Genomic DNA, 18,815 nt, shown 5'->3' with positions numbered 1-18,815 from the left:
CCCACACACACAGCAAACCATTGGTGTCTCTGCTGCTGCCTCTGGGCGATGGTCTCAAGGCTCGTTGGCCGGTGGGGTGCAGCCCCACAGAGACAGAGGCAGGAATTGGGCCCCCAGAGCCCATGCTCCTGCCCATCACCCCCCACGTTCTGCACCCACCTCTGGCCTAGAGAGCCGAGCCACATCGGCAGAGCTGGGCCTAGGGACGCACGACCCCTGCCTTTGCAAAGCCACGGAACACAAACACAGACAGTGGTTCAGGTTCAGCAGCTTTTGTCTTTATTTCTAAAGAAGCATCCAGTGACATTACTGTTTTCCATCTACTTCTAAACTCTTAAAGAGCCCAATGAGACGAGGCAGTGGCTCCAGCGCAGCAGCCGCAGGCCCCTCCACCTCTGACTCCCCCTCCCCAACCCGCAGCCCCACCAAGAGCAGCAAATCATTCCTCAGAGACCAGGACAGGGAGTGCCTGGGGGAGGACAGAGGAACAAGGCTGGCCTCCCCACGGTCCTAGCAAAACAGAGTGCTTTAAAAATCCTTCATTTTTACAAAGAAAACCACTCAAAAAAATACAAGATTCTGATTAACCTTGAACACACCAAGTTTTGCAGGAGCTGTACTGGAGAAAACGTTCTACATTCCCAGGTGGCGCAGTGGCAAAGAATCCGCCTGGCAAACGTAGGAGACTCATGAGACGCAGGTTTGACCCATGGGTGGGAAGATCCCCTGGAGGAGGAAATGGCACCCCACTCCAGCATTCTTGCGTGGGAAATTCCATGGACAGAGGAACCCTGGAGGCTACAGTCCATGGGGTGGCAAAGAATCGGACATGGCTGAGCACACACACGTTAACACACACGTTCACACACACAGCCACACACCTCGAGGAGGCCCAGCGAGTAAGGCGCCTTCTCAGCTCCACAAAGCAGGGCTGGGCCCAGAGAAGCTGCTCTCACGCGTGGCTGGCCAGCTCTTTGGACGGGCCCGCAGCGCCGGCAGGCAGCCTTTCCCTTCCAACCACCAAGCTGCACGCTCCCCATCAGCCCCGAGGACTCAGGGGCCCGTGGCTGTTTTCCAACCACTCAGCTTTCTCCCCCAGAAGCCGGGACGCTCCCGCAGAGCAGCTGGGAGAAGTCCTGCTTCTGGGTAGGAAGCACCACGCGTTCTGTTTCCCGCCAGGATTAGGGACCATGTCATCTGGGGTGAGCATCGGTGACGTGGGGTGGGCCGGGGCCATTAGAAAGTCTGCCTTCGCCTGTCGCACAGGGCAAGACGGTGGAAGTCCCTACAGGTCTGGCTCCACTTGTGAGAGAGACGGCGGGAGCCTGAGCAGCAGGGAGCTGCCTGTTCCTCCTCAGCCTTCGCTCTGACTGCGGTGTTTCCATTTGACACATATTGTCTGGGGCTTTGGAGACCGGGCTCCCGGTACAACAGCTGTTTAATAATCCTGGCTGCTCCATCGGGAACCTTTCAGATTTGGTTTCCTACCCACCACCCAGCAGGAGACACACATGTCTGCGTCCTGGAGCCAGTGAACAGGGAAGCCGAGAAGGTGCTCTTTTTGGCATTTAAAGTCTAACTGACGGCCAGCCACTGCTGAGAGTCCTCCTCACGCCAGACTTGGGGACCAGCTCCAAGGCCAGACCCACCCTCAGCCAGGCCTGTGCCTTGCACCGCCCCCAGCCCACCCCACCCTGGCTCTTCTCAATAAAGCAGAACGATCCTGACTGTGGCCTGCCCGCTTTGGGCTCTGCCAAATGTGTGGGCCCCTGGGGGCGTGTGGACCTGAGACCCCACAAGGCCACCTCTGACGCAGGCTGCAAGGAAAAGGCGCCCCACTCAGCGATTTTTCCACTTGCCACTGCACACAAGGAGTCTGCAGGCAAATGAGGTCGACCTGGCGGGGGGCGGCGGGGGCAGGGGCTGCCAGGGCCCCACCAGCACCCTAGTCTGAAGAGGTGGCTTGCCTGGGGGTGGGGGGCCCTTTGGCCGGTCCCTGGGCCGAGGGTCTGAGCCCCAGATGACGGGACTGAGCCACCTTCCGCCTGGCTTTGCGCCAGCCCAGCCCAAACTTGACCTCTGGGGGCCCAGGAAAAGCCAGCTTCTTCCCCTGGAAGGCCTCACGCCCCAAACCTCCAAGTACGGTTGTTCCCAGGGGTCCTACAACCACAGGGCTGCTCAAGGGGCCTTCGGGTGTGGGCTTACTGCTGCAGGACTCCCCAAGACAGCCTGTCCTCAGAGCTCACTGGCGGACTACCTTCCCCAGAGGCACTCACGCACTGCAGCCCTCACCTCTCTCTAAAGTCATTACCTTCTCTGTGTCCTATAGATCTCCTGTCCCATGGCCTGGACCTGAAAGGAAGTAGGTAGGAAGTTATAGTTATGCTGGGCTTTAAAAAAATCTTCTAGGCATTTACTGCCCCAAACAACAGACTATTAGGAACGGGAAAGACAAAGTCAAAGTCGCTCAGTTGTGTCTGACTCTTTTCGACCCCATGGACTATACTATACATACAGTCCATGGAATTCTCCAGGCCAGAATACTGGAGTGGGTAGCCTGTTCCTCTCTCCAACAGATCTTCCCAACCCAGGGATCGAACCCAGGTCTCCCCCATTGCAGGTGGATTCGTTACCAGCTGAGCCACCAGGGAAGCCCCAGGAACGGTAAAGGTAGACAACAGTTTTTGATTCTCAGGCAATGACAGCTGAAAGAAGTCCACCAGAAAAACCTCTCCACCGGCTCTGGCCTATGCAAAGGTGAACGGGCAGCAGCTGAGGAACACGGGTTCCCTGCATCCTGGCGGGCTGCTCTCCCACACTGCAAAACCTCGACTCGGCCAGCAGAGGGCAGCAGAGGCTCACGGAAGGCCCAGGCTGGTGCCGACCAGACTAGGAAAGGTTCCTCGGCAAGCACCTCCACACAGCCAAACCCCAGAGACCTTCCACCAAGCCCCTCACGTGCTTCTCTACTTAACGTCCTTCTCAGGTCTCAGCTACAACTGGGAGGCCAGGTGAGACCTGGTGACAAGGGCACAATGAACTGAGAAGAACCTATTTCCATTATCTATGAACTCACAGCCAAAAAATATTTTCTGGCAGGCTATTGAATTTACAATGTAACCTACACCTTAAGATCTGACTGAATTTCAAGGCGGGTGGGGGGAGCAAGTTACTGATGAACTGAAGAATGAGAGGACAATCCGGTCTCTGAGCCCTGCTGCCCTCCCCCAACCCTACGAATGGACAAAGGTCTCCTCCGCTTGATCTTTTAGTTTTCCACTAAAAAGAAACCGGAAATGATGGAGACCAGAATCAAGCCTGGCATTAATCTTCCAGTGGGGAGATTAGGTGAAGTAAAATCATCCTATTTGGCTCAAATTATGAGGTTAACGTGGGACGTGACAAAAGGAAGTGGTCACCTTTTAGCAATCAAGTACAGATTTACTTTTCATGCACAAAAAGGAAGCCACGGGCTGCCTGCCTGGCTTCACACCTATACTTTGGGGAAAGGGAAGGGGTGAAGGCAGGGGTCCGGCCTTGCACGCAGGGCACGTGAGTCCTTAAAGGCCCTGAGGTCCGTCCCTCCTCACACCCTGAGCCACCCTGCCTGGGGCGGAAAAGATGGAGACAGCTCTGCTGCCAGCCCAAGATCCACGCCAGCCCACCGGGTCCCCAGCAGAGCCAGGGATGGGCTCGTGATGAATTACACCACCCCAGGGGGTGCCGAGTTCCGAGGCTCCAGCTGGGACCCTGAGCCACATACAGAAATTGCCGTTGGCCTGGGGATGCACAGAGCAAGCAGGTAGAGAGAAGTGTTCAAGGGCCGGTGAGGCGAGTGGACGCCGCCAAGTCAGTAACTCCAGTCATCTGGTCATGATGGGCAGCTCACCCCTTGAGATGGCCCAGGAACTGGACCACGGTTCTGTGTGTGTGAGAGCGAGCGAGCGAGCACGTGGAAGGGCCGAGTAAGTCCGGGTGAGGAGCGGATGTACCCAGCTCCCGGCTACGGGAGTCCCGGGAGGGGCTGCAGGGAGGACCCAAGACGGCAGAGAACAGGGAGCAGGAAAGAAGAGATGCTGATGAGCTGACGGCGCAGCGGGTGAACGGCGGGCGGAGCCCAGGGAAAGGGGCCTGGGCAAACAACGACCACTGAATGAGGAATCAGGTAAGGGAGGTACTGCTAGGCTCTCACTGCTCCGTCAAAGAGCATGAATTTAAACTCAATTCAGACAGCAGCTGCTTGCTAGCCCGCATAAACCCCGCGCCTCCAGGTTTCCCCTCCAGAGGGCGCTCTGACCCCGCAGAGAGGCTCACTCACCCCCCCAAACCAGGGCTGCAGCTTCCAACAGGGCTCCAGGGGCTGCGCCCGCGCGGTTCCAGTGTAAACATTCACAGCATTCCCAGAGAAGGCGGGAGCCGCCTGCCGCCCGGGGAGACAGCCTGTGAGGTGCCAGTCGGAGGTAAAACAAAAAAGGCCTCTTGGTTTCTCTTTCTCACGGAGCTCAAGCAACATCACGAAGGGGTGGGCGAGGGTCCGAGGGTCCTGAGCCTGCCGCTTGGATGAGAACTGCTGCTGAGGAAGCCAGCGGCACCGTGATGAGGAGCAGGCAAGTGGCGGCCGGCTTGCGGCCCCGTGGGTCCCGACGCCCACCCGGCAGAGAAGGGCTCCGTGATGAAGGCAGCGGCCAGGGACCGCGGCGACTGCGCACCGCGCTCTCGGGCACCTCAGCAGCAAAGATCTACCTGCACGCGGGCCCTCCGGTCTGCGGTCAGGCCCAGTAAGGAGCGGGGAGGGGGCACTGCAGGGCAGCCGGCCGGCCCCCAGGGTCTGCGGAGTCCTGGGCTGGGACGACCCTGGCCCGGGTGTCACCCTCCTTCTGTCCGCCCTGAAGAGCGGAGAGCTGCCCGTGCGCGCGCCTTGTGGGGGTCCGTCCCGGGCGTCCTGGGCATCACTCGGTCACAGCAGCTCCTGCTCGTCGTCCTCCGAGCCCGAGGGGCCCTGGCGCACCTCTTCATACCACTTGTTCGTCAGCGTTTTCATCTGGATGCGCCCGTGGTGGAGATCCTGGGGCGGGAGACGGGGCAAGCCCTTGTCAGTGGGTCAGGCTCAGGCTCAGGCTCAGGGGCAAGCCCTTGTCAGTGGGTCAGGCTCAGGCTCAGGGGCAAGCCCTTGTCAGTGGGTCAGGCTCAGGCTCAGGCTCAGGGGCAAGCCCTTGTCAGTGGGTCAGGGTCAGGCTCAGGGCAAGCCCTTGTCAGTGGGTCAGGGTCAGGCTCAGGCTCAGGGGCAAGCCCTTGTCAGTGGGTCAGGGTCAGGCTCAGGGGCAAGCCCTTGTCAGTGGGTCAGGGTCAGGCTCAGGGCAAGCCCTTGTCAGTGGGTCAGGGTCAGGCTCAGGGCAAGCCCTTGTCAGTGGGTCAGGGTCAGGCTCAGGGGCAAGGCAGGGAGGGACAGCTGCTTTGTGCCTTGTGGGAGGAGACGGCAGGCAGGACGCACGGGCAACTTCAAAGTGTTAACTGACTAAGGGCAGGCTGAGATTTTTCTCTGTGGGCAGGAGGTTAAGGGTCTCACTCATAACAGGAGGAGGCGGCAGGATGGCGCGATGTTAAAAAAAAAACCCTGGCCTCCGCAATCAGACACCTGGGCTCTGCTCTCAGCTCTGCCCCGCACTGGCTGTGTGACCCTAGGACGGGGACTCCACCTTTCTGGGCCTCAGCCTCCCTGGCTATCAAGTGAGACAGCTCACTGTGTCTGCCGCGTGGGCTGGTGGGGCAGCCCACCACCCGCGCACCGCGCTCCCGGAAATGACGCCATCATGGAGAACGCCTGGCTCCCACTGAGCGCTCACGTGCTGAAGGCACCCTGACGCTGCAGGAGGAAGGCAGGGCTCAGTACCAGAGCGGAGCCGCCGCAGGGGCAACCCCAGCCCCGGCCTGCACGGGCAGGTGACCGTTTCAGCAGAGCAGACCCAAGCTGGCCCAAACGGGCATCACTCCCGGTCACCCAGAGGCCAGTGGTGCCCGGAGGGGTGGATGGTGCGGGAGCCCTGAGCCTCGGGCCACGGCAGGGCTGAGATTCCTCAGCCAGGTTCGGAAGCTGATCAATATACCAAATCTATCATCCAGGGAAACCAAACTGTCAACAAGCCTATTATTATTAAACTAGCACTAAGTAAGGCAGCAGAGGAGAGACAGCAGATGCCCAGCCCCACAAGCCTATCCAGCCCTCAAGCCTGGGAAGGAGAAAAAGCTGAGTGGGAGGACACCCCCAACCCACCCAGCCTTCTTGCCCACCCTGCTCCCGTCCCTGGCCTGCGTCCCACCTCCTGGGTCAGCCGCCGCGTGAAGAAAGGGTTCAGGTACTTGGCGTCCAGCCACAGGAAACCTTTGAGGTCCTGCCGTCTGATGTAGTGGGCCTCGTACTCCTCCTCTGTGAGCTCCGACAAGTGCTCCGACTCAACGGTGTTGCCCTGCGGGGGGAGCGGAGGCAGCCCAGGAGGCGTCAGCTGACCCTGCTGGGAAGCCCGCACACCACCCAGCCTAGCTCGCAGGCCTGCGCCCCGGACCCCTGGGCCTCCAGCCCTAACTGCAGCAGCCATGGGCCTCCTGGGAGCGCGAAGGGCGGCGGGAAGGTGTGCAGGAACACGGTGGACACCCGGGGAAGTCAGATGGTGACTAAGTCGGCAGCTCGGGGCTGGGGCTCAGCCTGTAAGTTCTCTGGCTGCTTGCCGTGTGCAGTCAGGACAGGGAGCCGTTCTGGGCTGTCTCTGTACCAGTGAACTGAACAAGGAGGTGGCTTTTGTTGCTTTTTGCCTGCAGTGGCCCACTGTGGGGAGTTTGCTGGTCAAGTGGAGAGAGGGCAGAAGGAACAATCCTGATTGGACCTGGAGAGGGAGGCGCAGGACCACCGACCCTCTGCAGGGGCCACCAAAGGCAGTTTTGCACCGTTGCCCCCAAGCACAGTGCCCCCCAGGCATAGGAGGTGGGAGAGAGGGAGGGCGCAGTGCTTCTCACACTGGGGCCACCGCCAGAGTCGCCTGGAACTTCGGCAGCCTAGAACACAGCGCCCACTAGGCCCTCCTGCAGCTCCTGACTCAGCAGGGCTAGGACGGGACCCAAGAGTTTGCATTTCTAATGAGCTCCCGCTGATGCGGCTGGTCCAGGAACCCCCACCTTGAAGACTTGCGGTGGCAAGTGTGGTTAAGAGTCTGTGGGACCTCAGCTGTGCTCTAGTCTATGTGTGCCTCAGTGCTCTCATCTGCAAAGTGGGGCTCACGAATGGTGACCACCTGCTTCCTGCAGGTTATCAGGGAGACTCGAGGCAGGCCAAGCAAAGCATAGGCACCGCAGGAAACAAGCCCCTCGAGACAGCTGCTTCCCCTCTGAGCACACATCCTGGTTCTATTTGAGCTGGGCTTGGCCAAATGCGGCTGCAGTTCCTAGCAATGGGTTAGAAATGCAAATTCTTTGGGCCCCCGCCCCAGACCCGCAAGACCCTGGAGCCCTCCACCAATTATGACCCCCGCTGAAAGGTCTGAGAACCTACACGTAGGCTTTGGTTAAAAGCAGACAAGACAGTGGTGGAGGGGGTGGGGGCGAAGGGCTGCTGAGAGCGCGGGGCACTCACGAGCCCGAGGTCACCTGAAGGTGCTGCCGGGCACAGCCCTGGCTGTAGAGGCCCTGGGCAGAGCCTGGAGACCAAGGTTCCCCCAGACTGGACTGGACTTTTGTTAAGTGGCAAGTGGGCACATCGTTTCCCCATCTTCTGGCTGAGGACTTCTGTGCCTTCCATGACTAAGTCAAGTTACTGACGGCCTGGGATAAGCGAACTAGAAAATGCTGCGTTTCTGGAAATGTGTGTGCAGAGCAGAGGGCGGTGCAGGAAGGCCCAACTCCCCCCAAACCCCGCACCAGGGCTCTGCACCCAGGCTGAGGGAAACACAGGCAGGAGAGACACCACCTCAGTGATTCCAGGCACAGGGGCTTGGAGGAGGCAGGGGCGAGCAGGGGTCCGGGGGCCTTGGGCTCATTGCAATTTGCCCTGAGCACCCCCAGCCCCAAATCAGGACCTCTCCTGTCCTGGGCAGAGTGCCTGCTCATCTGATCCTCCCAACCACTGTGAGAGCCTTTCTCTTCTCACGCCCCAACAGGAGGCTCTACTAAATGCTGGGGAGTGAGGTGATTTTGTCATTTAGTGACCTTGCAACCACCCTCCAGTCCTGGCCGAGGGGGTGGGGTGGTTACTGGCAGGGGTGGAGGGGGGGCGCTACTGGGAGGCCCTGAGACGGGGTTCACGTCTGGCTGCAACCTACACATCACCACCTGCGGGGTTTCCATGAGGCTGGCAGACAATCCACCCCAAAGAGCCAGGTTTCAGACCCTGAGTCCAACCTCCTCCTTGGCTTGGGAAGCTGATGTGTACACAGCTCGAGTGTGTGTGTGCCATGCGCGCACGTGCACCCTGAGAGCGTGTCTCGCCCCCGCGTTCCCACCCCCGCCGTCGCCACCTGGCCCGCCCGGCACTGACCATCTTCTCGGTCTTGCTGAGGTTGACGTCCTTGCGGCCCCTGCGGCGCGCCTTGGCGCCCTCGATGTCCACGAGGCGGATGAGTGGCATGGTGCTGCCGCCCAGCAGCAGGATGGTGAAGAGCACGATGACAATGGTGGTGGTGCCGATGAGCTGCCGCTTCTCCATGGGCTCCAGGTCCAGGTGGAGGCTCAGGGCGTAGGGGATGGCGCCCCGCAGGCCTGGGCGACAGGGAAGGGACAGGGTCGGGGGGCGCCATGATTCTCGGGGGCTCTGGGTCCAGCCTGGCACCGCGGCCGCTTGGACACTCTCCCGCACCCACCGGAGCGCGCAGCCTCAGCCCGTGCGGCGCGGGGCAGCCAGGAGATGGGGCACAAACACGGGGCCTGGGAGACGCTCCCCTCCGCCCCCGCTTCCCACGGCGGGCGGGCGGCGGGGCCCGGTGAGGGGTCCTGTCCCGGCCGCCAGGTGCATCGTGGTGGGGATTCATCCCGCCTGGCACTCACGCTGGTACAGACGAGCCCTCCCTGCTGTGGGGGGTGGGGGGGACGCTGCGCTCCGTGTGCGCAACCTCATCAGAGCCCCACAGGAAGCCCTCAGAGCTGGTCCTGTCACGCTCACGGCACATGGAAGAGGGCCCGGGGCTGCGAAGGAGATGTCCTCCCAGGGCCCGTGCCCTACGGGCAACAACCCAGGATGCCATCTAGCGCCTGCTGGGCCCAAGGGATGCTGCGCCTCCGGGCAGGGAACCGCGGGGGAGCCTCCCCCTGATTTCCTGCTTTGGTCCCCAGGAGGCTGCTGGCTGGACTGGGGCATGAATGCGCTGAGAAGTGGCAAGTTCTCACTAGAAAGTTCCTGGTGCCTGAGAGGGAACAGGAGCTCCCTCAGTGACTGGGAGCAGAGACACCAAAGAAGGACTCAAGGGAGGGTGAGGGCCCTAAGGAGCAGGGCGGGGAGGAGAGGGAGGGCGGAGCACAGGGACAGGATCTGACCCAGACGGGTGGCTGGCGCATCACAGCACGATCTGGGCCAGCTGCTGCAGCCTGGACCTGACATGGGGACACAGCAGAGAGGAGCAAAGGGTGGATCTCAGAGAGACACGGGGAGTGGAAGCAGCAGGTCCCAGGAGAGGGAAAGTATGGCTGACCAGGGAAGGGCCCGGAGGATGCCCAGTGGGCCGGGCACGTGGTCAGGAGTCTGGCTCCTGGGCTCAGCCCGGCCCCGCCTGTCCCCGCAGCCTCCCAGGCCGGGCCAAGGAACCAGACGCGGCAGGGCCTGCCCTGACGGTGGCTGAGGATGAAGCACCTTGGCACAGAACAGCATGTGCACACAGCAAACCGAGGGAGCCACACCTCTGCTATAAAACAAGTTATTGTCTCCTGTGGAAGAAAGGGGGCTGCTGGTAAACAAGCAGGCTGGGCAGGAAGGTAGGTTCAGTCCTAGACAATGAGCTCACAAGGGCTCCATGACACCCAAGGAGGATGTAGACACTGTGGTCTGGATCAGAGGAAAGGCCGGGTCAGAGGAACCAGCTTGGGGAGGGTGGCAATTTGAGACCACAGGACAGGTGGGCTTGTGAGGGCTCAAGAGATGAGGCGGGTCTGAGACAGAGTCCTGGCGGGGGTCAATGTAACTGAGGTGCTGGTGCAGGAAGAGGGGAGACCCCTGGGAGAGGAAGGAGCCCAGGGAAGAGGGGAAGCGGGGAGCCTCAGCCACCACAGGCTGGGGAGGAAGGAGCCCCAGACTGAGAAGGTCTGGACGGCCTCAGAATGCCTAGAACCAGAATGCCTCCCAGTTTAAACCACCCCCACATCCCCTAGAGGTCTCTCTCCACCCGTCCCTACCCCCAAAGAGCTCACATAACTGGAAAATGCCTCTTACATTTCTTAGATTTTTTTAATGGGGGGATTTTGAAGACCTTGGATCAATTAACTCCCTTACAATTTTTTTTTCCCCTCACTGGCAAAAAAGATTTAAGAAAAAAGTATCCTTCACTATCTACACATAAATACACAACTACCTGCATGTCCTCCACACACACACACACACACATACTTTAAACAAGATCTTTTGAAAAAGAAATCTTCAAAAAATGTACAGATATGCTGTTGGACAGAAAACAGCCTATAAAGCATATTGCTATACTCTGAACCCACAAAGAAATAAGTAAATTAAAAAGTGTCTACAGATCCAGTGCTTTAGGAGCCAAAGATTTATTTATCCATCCTTTACTAAAGGAGAATGAGACTGAATGGTGGCTGAAATGGTCAAATAAATTATCAGAACTTAGTGACTGAATAAAAAAAAAATCCAAATCTAGCCTGTAGTACAAAAAGGTTTGAACTTTAACCTTTTAATTTTGAGCTCCTAGACTTCCTGGGTGGTTCAGTGGTTAAGAATCCGCCTGCCAATGCAGGAGACCTGAGTTATGATCCCAGGTCCTGGAAGATCCTACATGCCAGGCCTAAAGCCTGTGCTCAGCAACAAGAGACACCACCATAATGAGAAGCCCTCACGCCGCAACTAGAGAAAGCCCGTGAGCAGCAACAAAGACCCAGTGTGGTCAAAACATAAATACATAAATAATAAAGTTAACTTCAAAGTATTTGAGCCCCTTGTCCCTTCAGCCTGGACAGCATGCAGGCAGAGCGACGCCATGCACAGCCTATGCTGCTGCCCCTGGGACAGGGGGGTGGGCAAACCCCAGCCCTGCCCCCCGGGGCCCCTCGGAACAGGGGGTGGTGGGGGCCCTGCCCCCAGGCTGCTTGATGTCCAGCAAGCCCTCTGCCCTTAGATCTGGGTCTCCCCATCTGTGGAGCAGACACACTCCCCTGCTGGTGGCGCTGTGGAGAAGGGCTCGGCCAGTGAAGGGTCTTGTGTGGATTTTGAGGGCTGATGAGGCCCCCTCAGTTTGGAAGGGCTCTGGGGACAGCTATGTCCACTCTCCAAAAGGCCAGTTTGTGCCTTAATGACATGGTCTCCTCCACGGCTCACTTGAGATTGGACTTACCACTGAACCACATGATGAACATCATCTTCGGGGTGATTTTATGATCACGGAAGAAATTCAGGAGGTAGGAGAGGGGGAAAATGTTCACGGCTCTGCCAAACAGCACAAGCACCTGCCAACAGCAACAGACGAAGTCTTACATGGAAACCTCCGGTTCTTCAAACTTATCGAGGTGAACACACCTGCTAACACCCCCGTGATAAAGGCAGCATCCCTTTGTCATCAAAGACATGAACTCGGTGCTAGGCAGAGACGCAGGGATGCCAGTTTCTACGTGTGGCAAGGATTAAAGCTCTGGATGTTATGTGTCTACTGTGAGAAAGAGAGGACTAACAAGGTATCAATGTCGGCTTCAGCAACACCAAGAGGAATTCATTTAAGGGCCACCTGGCTCCTCTGAAGGTGCCTGGCTGTGGGATGGGCTAGCTCTGGGGAGACAGACAAGGTGTTCCTGCCTCTCCCATCGGGGCCCCACTCCTCAGGGAAAGGAGGGAAGATGGCCTACCCATGCCCGTAAATGCTGCTCACTGAGCACAAGGAATATGCAGGTAGGTTCTAACAGGAGGTCACATACACCCTGCCAGATCCTAGCCATCTCCAAAGGCAGGTCAATTTTAACAAAATATAGCATTATGTTAAGTCCAAATCTTATCTAAGTGGCTTTTTAGAACTACTTATTAATTATCTTTTCTTCTCTTCATCCTGGTTCTCACTACCACTAACTTGAACAGAACAATATAGCCATAAGCTATATTATGGGGAGTCTAAGTTTGTCCTTTTAACCAGCGTGAATTGAGGGTGCTTTGGACTGTGTGTCCTGGAAAGTCAAGTTAACATTAATTGCCCCCAATCACCTAACACTTATATGCCAGACAATGTTCTAAGCATTTTATATGCATTATCTCGTTCAATTTCCATCCTTCCGAAGGTCTTACGAGGTAGGTATTACTGTCTCTGTTTTAGAGACAAGGAAACCGAGACAGAGAGGTTAAGTATGAAGTGACTGGTCCAAGCTGACACAGGCAGAAAGTGGTGGAGCCAGGTCCCCCAAGCCTGGCTCAGTCCCCTGTGCCCACGCCCTTGACCGCTGAGTGAGCCTAAGGTGTTCCATCTGAGTGGCACAGGCCGCCTCCAGGGGCGGCAGGGCCAGACTGACCAGGTGCTGGGGGGAAACTGAGTCACCATCCCAGGCACCCCCTTCGTTTTTCTTTCCCTCCTGGCCCATGGCTGAGCTCGCCATGTCCCTGTTTCACCCTCTGAGGGCGAGTCCTCCACCCCCAGGTCTGTGTTCCAGGTGTGACTAAACTGGCCTCTTCTACCCAGTGACCACATTACAGGCTATCAGACTTGCTGTAAAAGACTTGGGCTCCTGTTCTCTTGTCCTGCGTCTGGAGGACAGATAACAATAACAAAAGCCACAAGGTCATGCTGACTAAGGCAGAAGCTCCCAGACTGCAAAAAGAAAAACATCTTTCTTCCGCGGGCTCCTTATCCTCTATGCCTCAGGTTCCCCATATGCCAAACAGGAAGAAGGCCTCATGGTCTGTACATGGTAGGTGACGGTGATTTAAAAAAAAAAAAAAAGCCTGCCTCTCAATAGCTGTGTCTTGTTAAGTGGACTTGGTAATAAAAGTTAACTCAGGATGAATTACAGTAACTCAACAAGGTATGCTTTACAAGTATCTTAACAGGATCTAAAAGACAACACAGAGACCCAATTTGGGCCGGGAGTATGACTCAGCAGGAGGACCCTGGGTTCACACGGAGAGAGCAGAGACACAGGGGGCCACAGGCGAGGGGCCTGGGGCACGAGGCGAGAGGCCTGAATGCTCCCCACTCACGCCACTTCATCAGATGCCTGAGCGAGCTGGACCTTTCTTTCAAATGCTGAAACATTTGTTTTTCTCCCGTTTCCCAAATCTGATTTTAATTCAAATCACTAAACTTCCGTTTTCCTCTCTTAAAGGCATATCTTAATTCGTTTTCTACTGCCAGCACCCCTCTCCTGTCCAGTTATAACACTTTCCCAAGTCTACTTGATGGTAAGAATCACTGGGGATGATGATGCCTCAGGATGAATCTCCAGAGGACGGAAGGGCCCTGGAATCTTTACCTTGAACAAGTGTCCAAAGTCACTCTTATAAATGGACACATTAGAAGGAAACCATAGTAAGAATTTGGTATATTCATTACAATCATCCAAAAAAATGTGAAAAGAAAATCATCCCCAGTTTGCCAACCATTGTGAATATTTGGTGTATTTTCTTACAGATTTTTTTTCTAAGATACTGCTTTTACATGGTCATAATCAATTACACATTCGATTCTGAAGTCTGCTTTTGCCATCGAACATTAAAAACTGGCATTTGTGTATGTGTGCACACATGTGTCCCACACCCCCAGCACGTGGGATCTCAGTTCCCCAACCAGGGATCAAACCCGTGCCCCCTGCAGTGGGAGCATGCAGTCTTAACCGCTGGGCTATCAGGGAAGACCCAAAAGAAGTGATAATTTCTGAAGAAGACTAACAATTCAGGGCTTCCCTGGTGGCTCAGATGGTAAAGAATCGCCTGCCAATGCAGGAGACCCAGCTTTGATCCCTGGTTCAGAAAAAGCCCCTGGAGAAGGAAATGGCAGCCCACTCCAGTTCTTGCCTGGGAAATTCCATGGACAGAAGAGCCTGGCAAGCTACAGTCCGTGGGGTTGCAAAGAGTCTGACACGACTTAGCAACTATACAATGCAACAGGTCACGTAAAATTAAAAACCAAGCAAAAATTCTTTTCTTGGGATATTTATTTGATTTCACCCTTTCCCATTTATTGTATGTTTATGATTTTTTAACGAAAAGAAACTTGCAACAGAGGTTGTCTATGTAGCTGTTGACTATGACCAGTTAACAGTTACATAAATGAATCTACAATATGTGGTTATTGATCTACAAATAAGTCATTAAATAAAAAACAAGGAAAATACTTACTATGCACCAGATGACAAAGGAAATTTCAAACTTGTGAGGGAAACTAAAAATGGACAGGCCAAGAAATGCAAACACACAGGTTTCTGAAACAAACCAAAGAACGGATCATTCAGCCTCGACTATTTTCTCCCAAGACAGGATGGGCTCGCTATGCAAACACACATTTCAGATGTCAATCAGAATCCAGTGTAACACTTTGCTTATTTGCTGGAAAATCTTGGTCAAGCTTGTCCTTTGAGTCTCTCATTTTTTTTTCTATCACAACAAGCAACATGTGCTTCCTATTCAGAATCTCTTAATTTAATGAGCCAGCTGTCAAATACCCATGCAAATAAATACTTTCCCACCCGGGGACAAGGATAAATATATGAATCTGTCCATTTGCTGAACACTGTGATTCGCAAGGATCCTGACTGCGGCAAACTGGCAGAAATTCAGAGCAAAGTGGCTGCAGACACCACATGACCAGTGTGAAAGGGCCCTTTGTCAACTTCTTTGCTAGAGCGGACAAAGCCCACTGACTTCACATATTTAATGCCACCACAAGTTTAGAAGGCTTACACCCTGCAGGATTTGCAGGAAGAGATATGTTTCAACTCTTGGCTCCCCTCCACAAATCCAAGAGAAGCTGACATTTACTCTTGCCGTACAAGCAGCCACTTGTGTACCCTAAGAAAAAGCACCTTATAAATTTGTAGCACTAGGCTCCCTGCTTAGATTGTGACATCCTCCAGAAGAGCGCTGGAGCCAGGGAGACAAAGACTCTATTTTAAAAGCTGAACATCATAAAACATCAAGGCTGTTTTAAAACATTTTAGCAATGGTGTCTTTTTTTTTCCTTCTTCAAATGTGTATCCCTTTCGAACAAGTCTACAAGCTGGACAGTATACATATCCTTCTCCTGCTTGAATGTTTTTCTTATCAAATATTTTGGTCACCTTTTGAAATCAGCTCATTTAGAAAACGTTCCAATCTAGGTAATGCTGTTCTCCGGTAGCATGAATACAATTATGTGGATAAGTCATAGTTAAAAATGAATCTGTGATGGATATTTAGATTGATTCTATTTCTAGTATTCAGAAATTCTAGTCTACAACAGGGACTTCCCTGCCAGACCATGGTTGACTCCATGCTTCAAATGCAGGGGCTCAGGTTCCATGCCTGATTGGGAACTAGGATCCCATACTCCTGGGCGCACCTCCCTCGACCTTCCCCAAAGAAAAAGCAACTGCAAACACCCCTGTGCACAAGCTAAATTCCTGATGGTAGAACCACTGGGTCCAAAGAATGTGTGCCTCTGAAATTCTGACTGATGCTGCAAATGACTCTCCTAAAAAGATGGCAACAACGTACATGCCCATCAACAGGGCCTATTTTCTATACATTCATGCCAGAAATGGGGAATCACCAAATTTAAAATCTGATGGGTTCAAAATAGAATCTGACGGATGTTTTGCTTTACATTTCTTTGTGGTGAGACTCAGAGTTGTTGGCCATGACTTTCCGAGAAAGATGCTGTGCAAACAATACCCGCTGGGCTAGGAAGGGACAGACCAGCTTCCAGACTCACTTCTTAGCTACGAGACAGTGCTCAAGCCATTGGACCTGAGCCTCCCTGTCTGTGGAATGAAGTCTCTGCACAGCTTGCCCCTGACCCCTAGCCCGTGACTGTGGAATTACCGCTTGGATATGAGACGGCCCATAGAAATGCCAGAGGTGGTGCTGACGATGATAAGCAAGGGAGTCACTTGGGGGCCTTCACTCCCAGGTATAAACTTGGCGGGGGCTGGTGGGGGGTCCAGGTTTCATCAGAGTTTGGTGCCACACTGAGACTGCTGGAGAGAAACGTCAGTGTGGCCCTGACCGCCTCCTCTAATGCAGGATCAGCCCAACATGTCCTTCAAGACACTTAAATGCTTGGGACATTTTGGGAAATGCTCTGCTTGGGACATTTTGGGAAATGCTCTCTCTCTCAGAAATTCACAATGCATGTTAGCTGGAAAGTCTCACAGTTCGGAAACTTGTTAAACTTATTTTTTCAAAATACTTATTTATGTATTTATTTCTCTGGCTGTGTCAAGTCTCAGCTGTGGCACGTGAGCTCCTCACTGCATCGTGCAGGATCCTGAGTTGCGGTGCACGAACTCTCTAGTTGCGGTGTATCGACTGAGCTGCTGGGCGACGTGAAGATCTTAGTTCCTCGACCAGGGATCTCACCCAAGTCCCCTGCACTGGAAGGTGGACTGAGCCACTAGGGAAGTCCCTGTTAAACTTTATTTACCCCAGGATTTCCCAGACTCTTTTTTTTTCATTTTTTGGCTGTACCTCGAAGCACGTGGAACTTCCCCGACCAGGGATCGAACCTCGTCCCGTGTAGTGGAAGCATGGGGTCTTAACCACTGGACCACCGCGGAAGCCCCATGGAGTCTTTTTTTCACTGAACTCATCAATCTCAGTTCCAAGGAACAGATTTTTGGAAATGTCGCTTTCACATATTGTAAATGTACGCGTCTCAAATGTTCGTAATTATAGCAGTTCTCATTATTTTTGGTTTTAAAGTTACAGGAATCAAAAGTTCCACCTGTTACATATTAGAACTCTTTATGGAATGTGAAAGCCAGAGGAACTAATGAAAGATAAGGCAGTGCGGTATCTGGCCCTGAGGGCTTCTGCTGCCTCTTCTGCCAGGGAAGATCTCAAAGGACTCCTAGAACAGAGGGAGGACAGCAGCTCTGGGAGGCCCCCACGGGACCGCAGAGGCCGAACTCACCGCACAAGAAGGCCACGGTCCGCAGGGTTTGCTGCATGAGGATCTGGGTGACCGGGGACAGGTTGTGGTGCGTGTAGTGAGACATCACGATGCCGGAGAAGAGGATGGCCATGATGCCTGCAGCAGGACAGAGGGGCGAAGCGCACAGCCATGAGCAGAGCAGACAGGCACCTCCACGTGACACGCAAATCCCGTCTCATGCTTCCTACAGTCCCCGCGGCCTCTAGCATTAGGTGCTTCAGGAAAGAGGCGAAGTAATACCTGAGGCTTCCCAGAGAAATGTTACGGGCCCAGCTCTCTGGCAGCTTCATTACCAGCTAGGTGACCTTGGGTCAAGTTTCTTCCCCTCCCCAAGCCTCAGTGTTTACTGTACAGTGGGACTAACAGTACCTGCCCAAGGAACTCTTAGGAGGGTAATGAAGAGAAGCCATGTCAAGTGCCCCTCACGAGACCAGGGCAGAGCAGGTGTGAGCCATCATCGTCATCAGTGGATAGAAGGGGGGCAGGTATCATTCTTGGGGGCAGAAAGGGGACATAAGAATCTGGGTATAAAGAATGGGTGGATTTTTACATTGCTGTACTTTAATTTTTTAAAAAGCATGTATTTATTTGGCTGCATCGGGTCTTAGCTGTGGCCCTAGTACTGTCAGTGCATCATGCAGGCTCAGTACTTGTGGTGCACGGGCTCAGGTGCTTAGTGGCACGTGGGATGTAACTTCCCCAATCAGGGATCGAACCCAGGTCTCCCGCACTGCAAGGCAGATTCTTAACCACTGACTACCAGGGCAGTCCTTGTCGCACTGTAATTTTTAGTTTTCCCACAGTCACCATGAGTCAACCTTATATATCAAAAGAAAGATGTTTTTCTTTTTTTTTCTAAGTGACGTGTTTTTTCTTTAATGGTCTCCATGAGCATCTGCAACTTTTCTTGTGCTCTTAGCATGTGAGTTTCAGCTTTTGTCCACTGCCCTAATCACTGCTGAAGCCACTTAACACAGGGTTTCCTCTCCGTGTTTTCTTGGTGAAGCAGCAGCAAAGAGATCTTTATTTCATGTAAAGAAGCTGAGATTTTTACAAAGCCTTAAAACAAGCTGCCAAGGTACATGAATTCCAAATCAAAGTCTATATGCAAAAACTTAAACTCACTTCTGCCATTTTGTAGAAACAGATTACCAGCTAACTTTCCAGTTAAAAATAACTGAAAAACACGGAACCGCACTAGAGATGTTTCAACTGGTAAGCCTGATATATAAATGATACTTTACAAAATATAGGAAAACCCCACTCTTTGTGGCATCGAAAAGGTATTTACAGGCCGGAGAGACAGCACAAGCTGGAACATTTAATCCCCTGGCCCTTTTAGGAAAACAGCACATTCTTGTCTGCTTTTTCCTTTTTGCTCCAAAAGGAGGCCGGGCTGGGAAATTCCAGCAACGTTGCCCATGAGCCACATCTGATGAGCTTGGAGAAGGAGGAGGAGAGGGCAGCAGACTTCCTTACAGGCGACTTCAGAGCAGCGACGAGCCTCTGGCAGTC

At 54.2% G+C, this 18,815-nt stretch overlaps 1 protein-coding gene across 1 annotated transcript in view; it reads right to left on the bottom strand.

Moving 5' to 3' along the window:
• Window positions 1–256: 256 nt before the first annotated feature.
• Window positions 257–18,815, bottom strand: part of SLC9A8 (solute carrier family 9 member A8) — a 71,666-nt gene continuing 53,107 nt past the window's right edge. The window contains exons 11-16 of the mRNA XM_012189330.5: window positions 17,280–17,396; window positions 14,510–14,592; window positions 11,532–11,643; window positions 8,522–8,742; window positions 6,318–6,464; window positions 257–5,065 (exon numbers count right to left, since the gene is read on the bottom strand). Of these exons, the coding sequence (XP_012044720.1) occupies window positions 4,958–5,065; window positions 6,318–6,464; window positions 8,522–8,742; window positions 11,532–11,643; window positions 14,510–14,592; window positions 17,280–17,396 (788 nt within the window). The 3' untranslated portion in view covers window positions 257–4,957. The remainder of the gene's footprint in view (window positions 5,066–6,317; window positions 6,465–8,521; window positions 8,743–11,531; window positions 11,644–14,509; window positions 14,593–17,279; window positions 17,397–18,815) is intronic.

Source organism: Ovis aries, chromosome 13 (genome assembly GCF_016772045.2).
Source record: "Ovis aries strain OAR_USU_Benz2616 breed Rambouillet chromosome 13, ARS-UI_Ramb_v3.0, whole genome shotgun sequence".
Lineage (NCBI taxonomy): Eukaryota > Metazoa > Chordata > Mammalia > Artiodactyla > Bovidae > Ovis > Ovis aries.
This window is presented reverse-complemented; position numbering and strand designations above follow the sequence as displayed.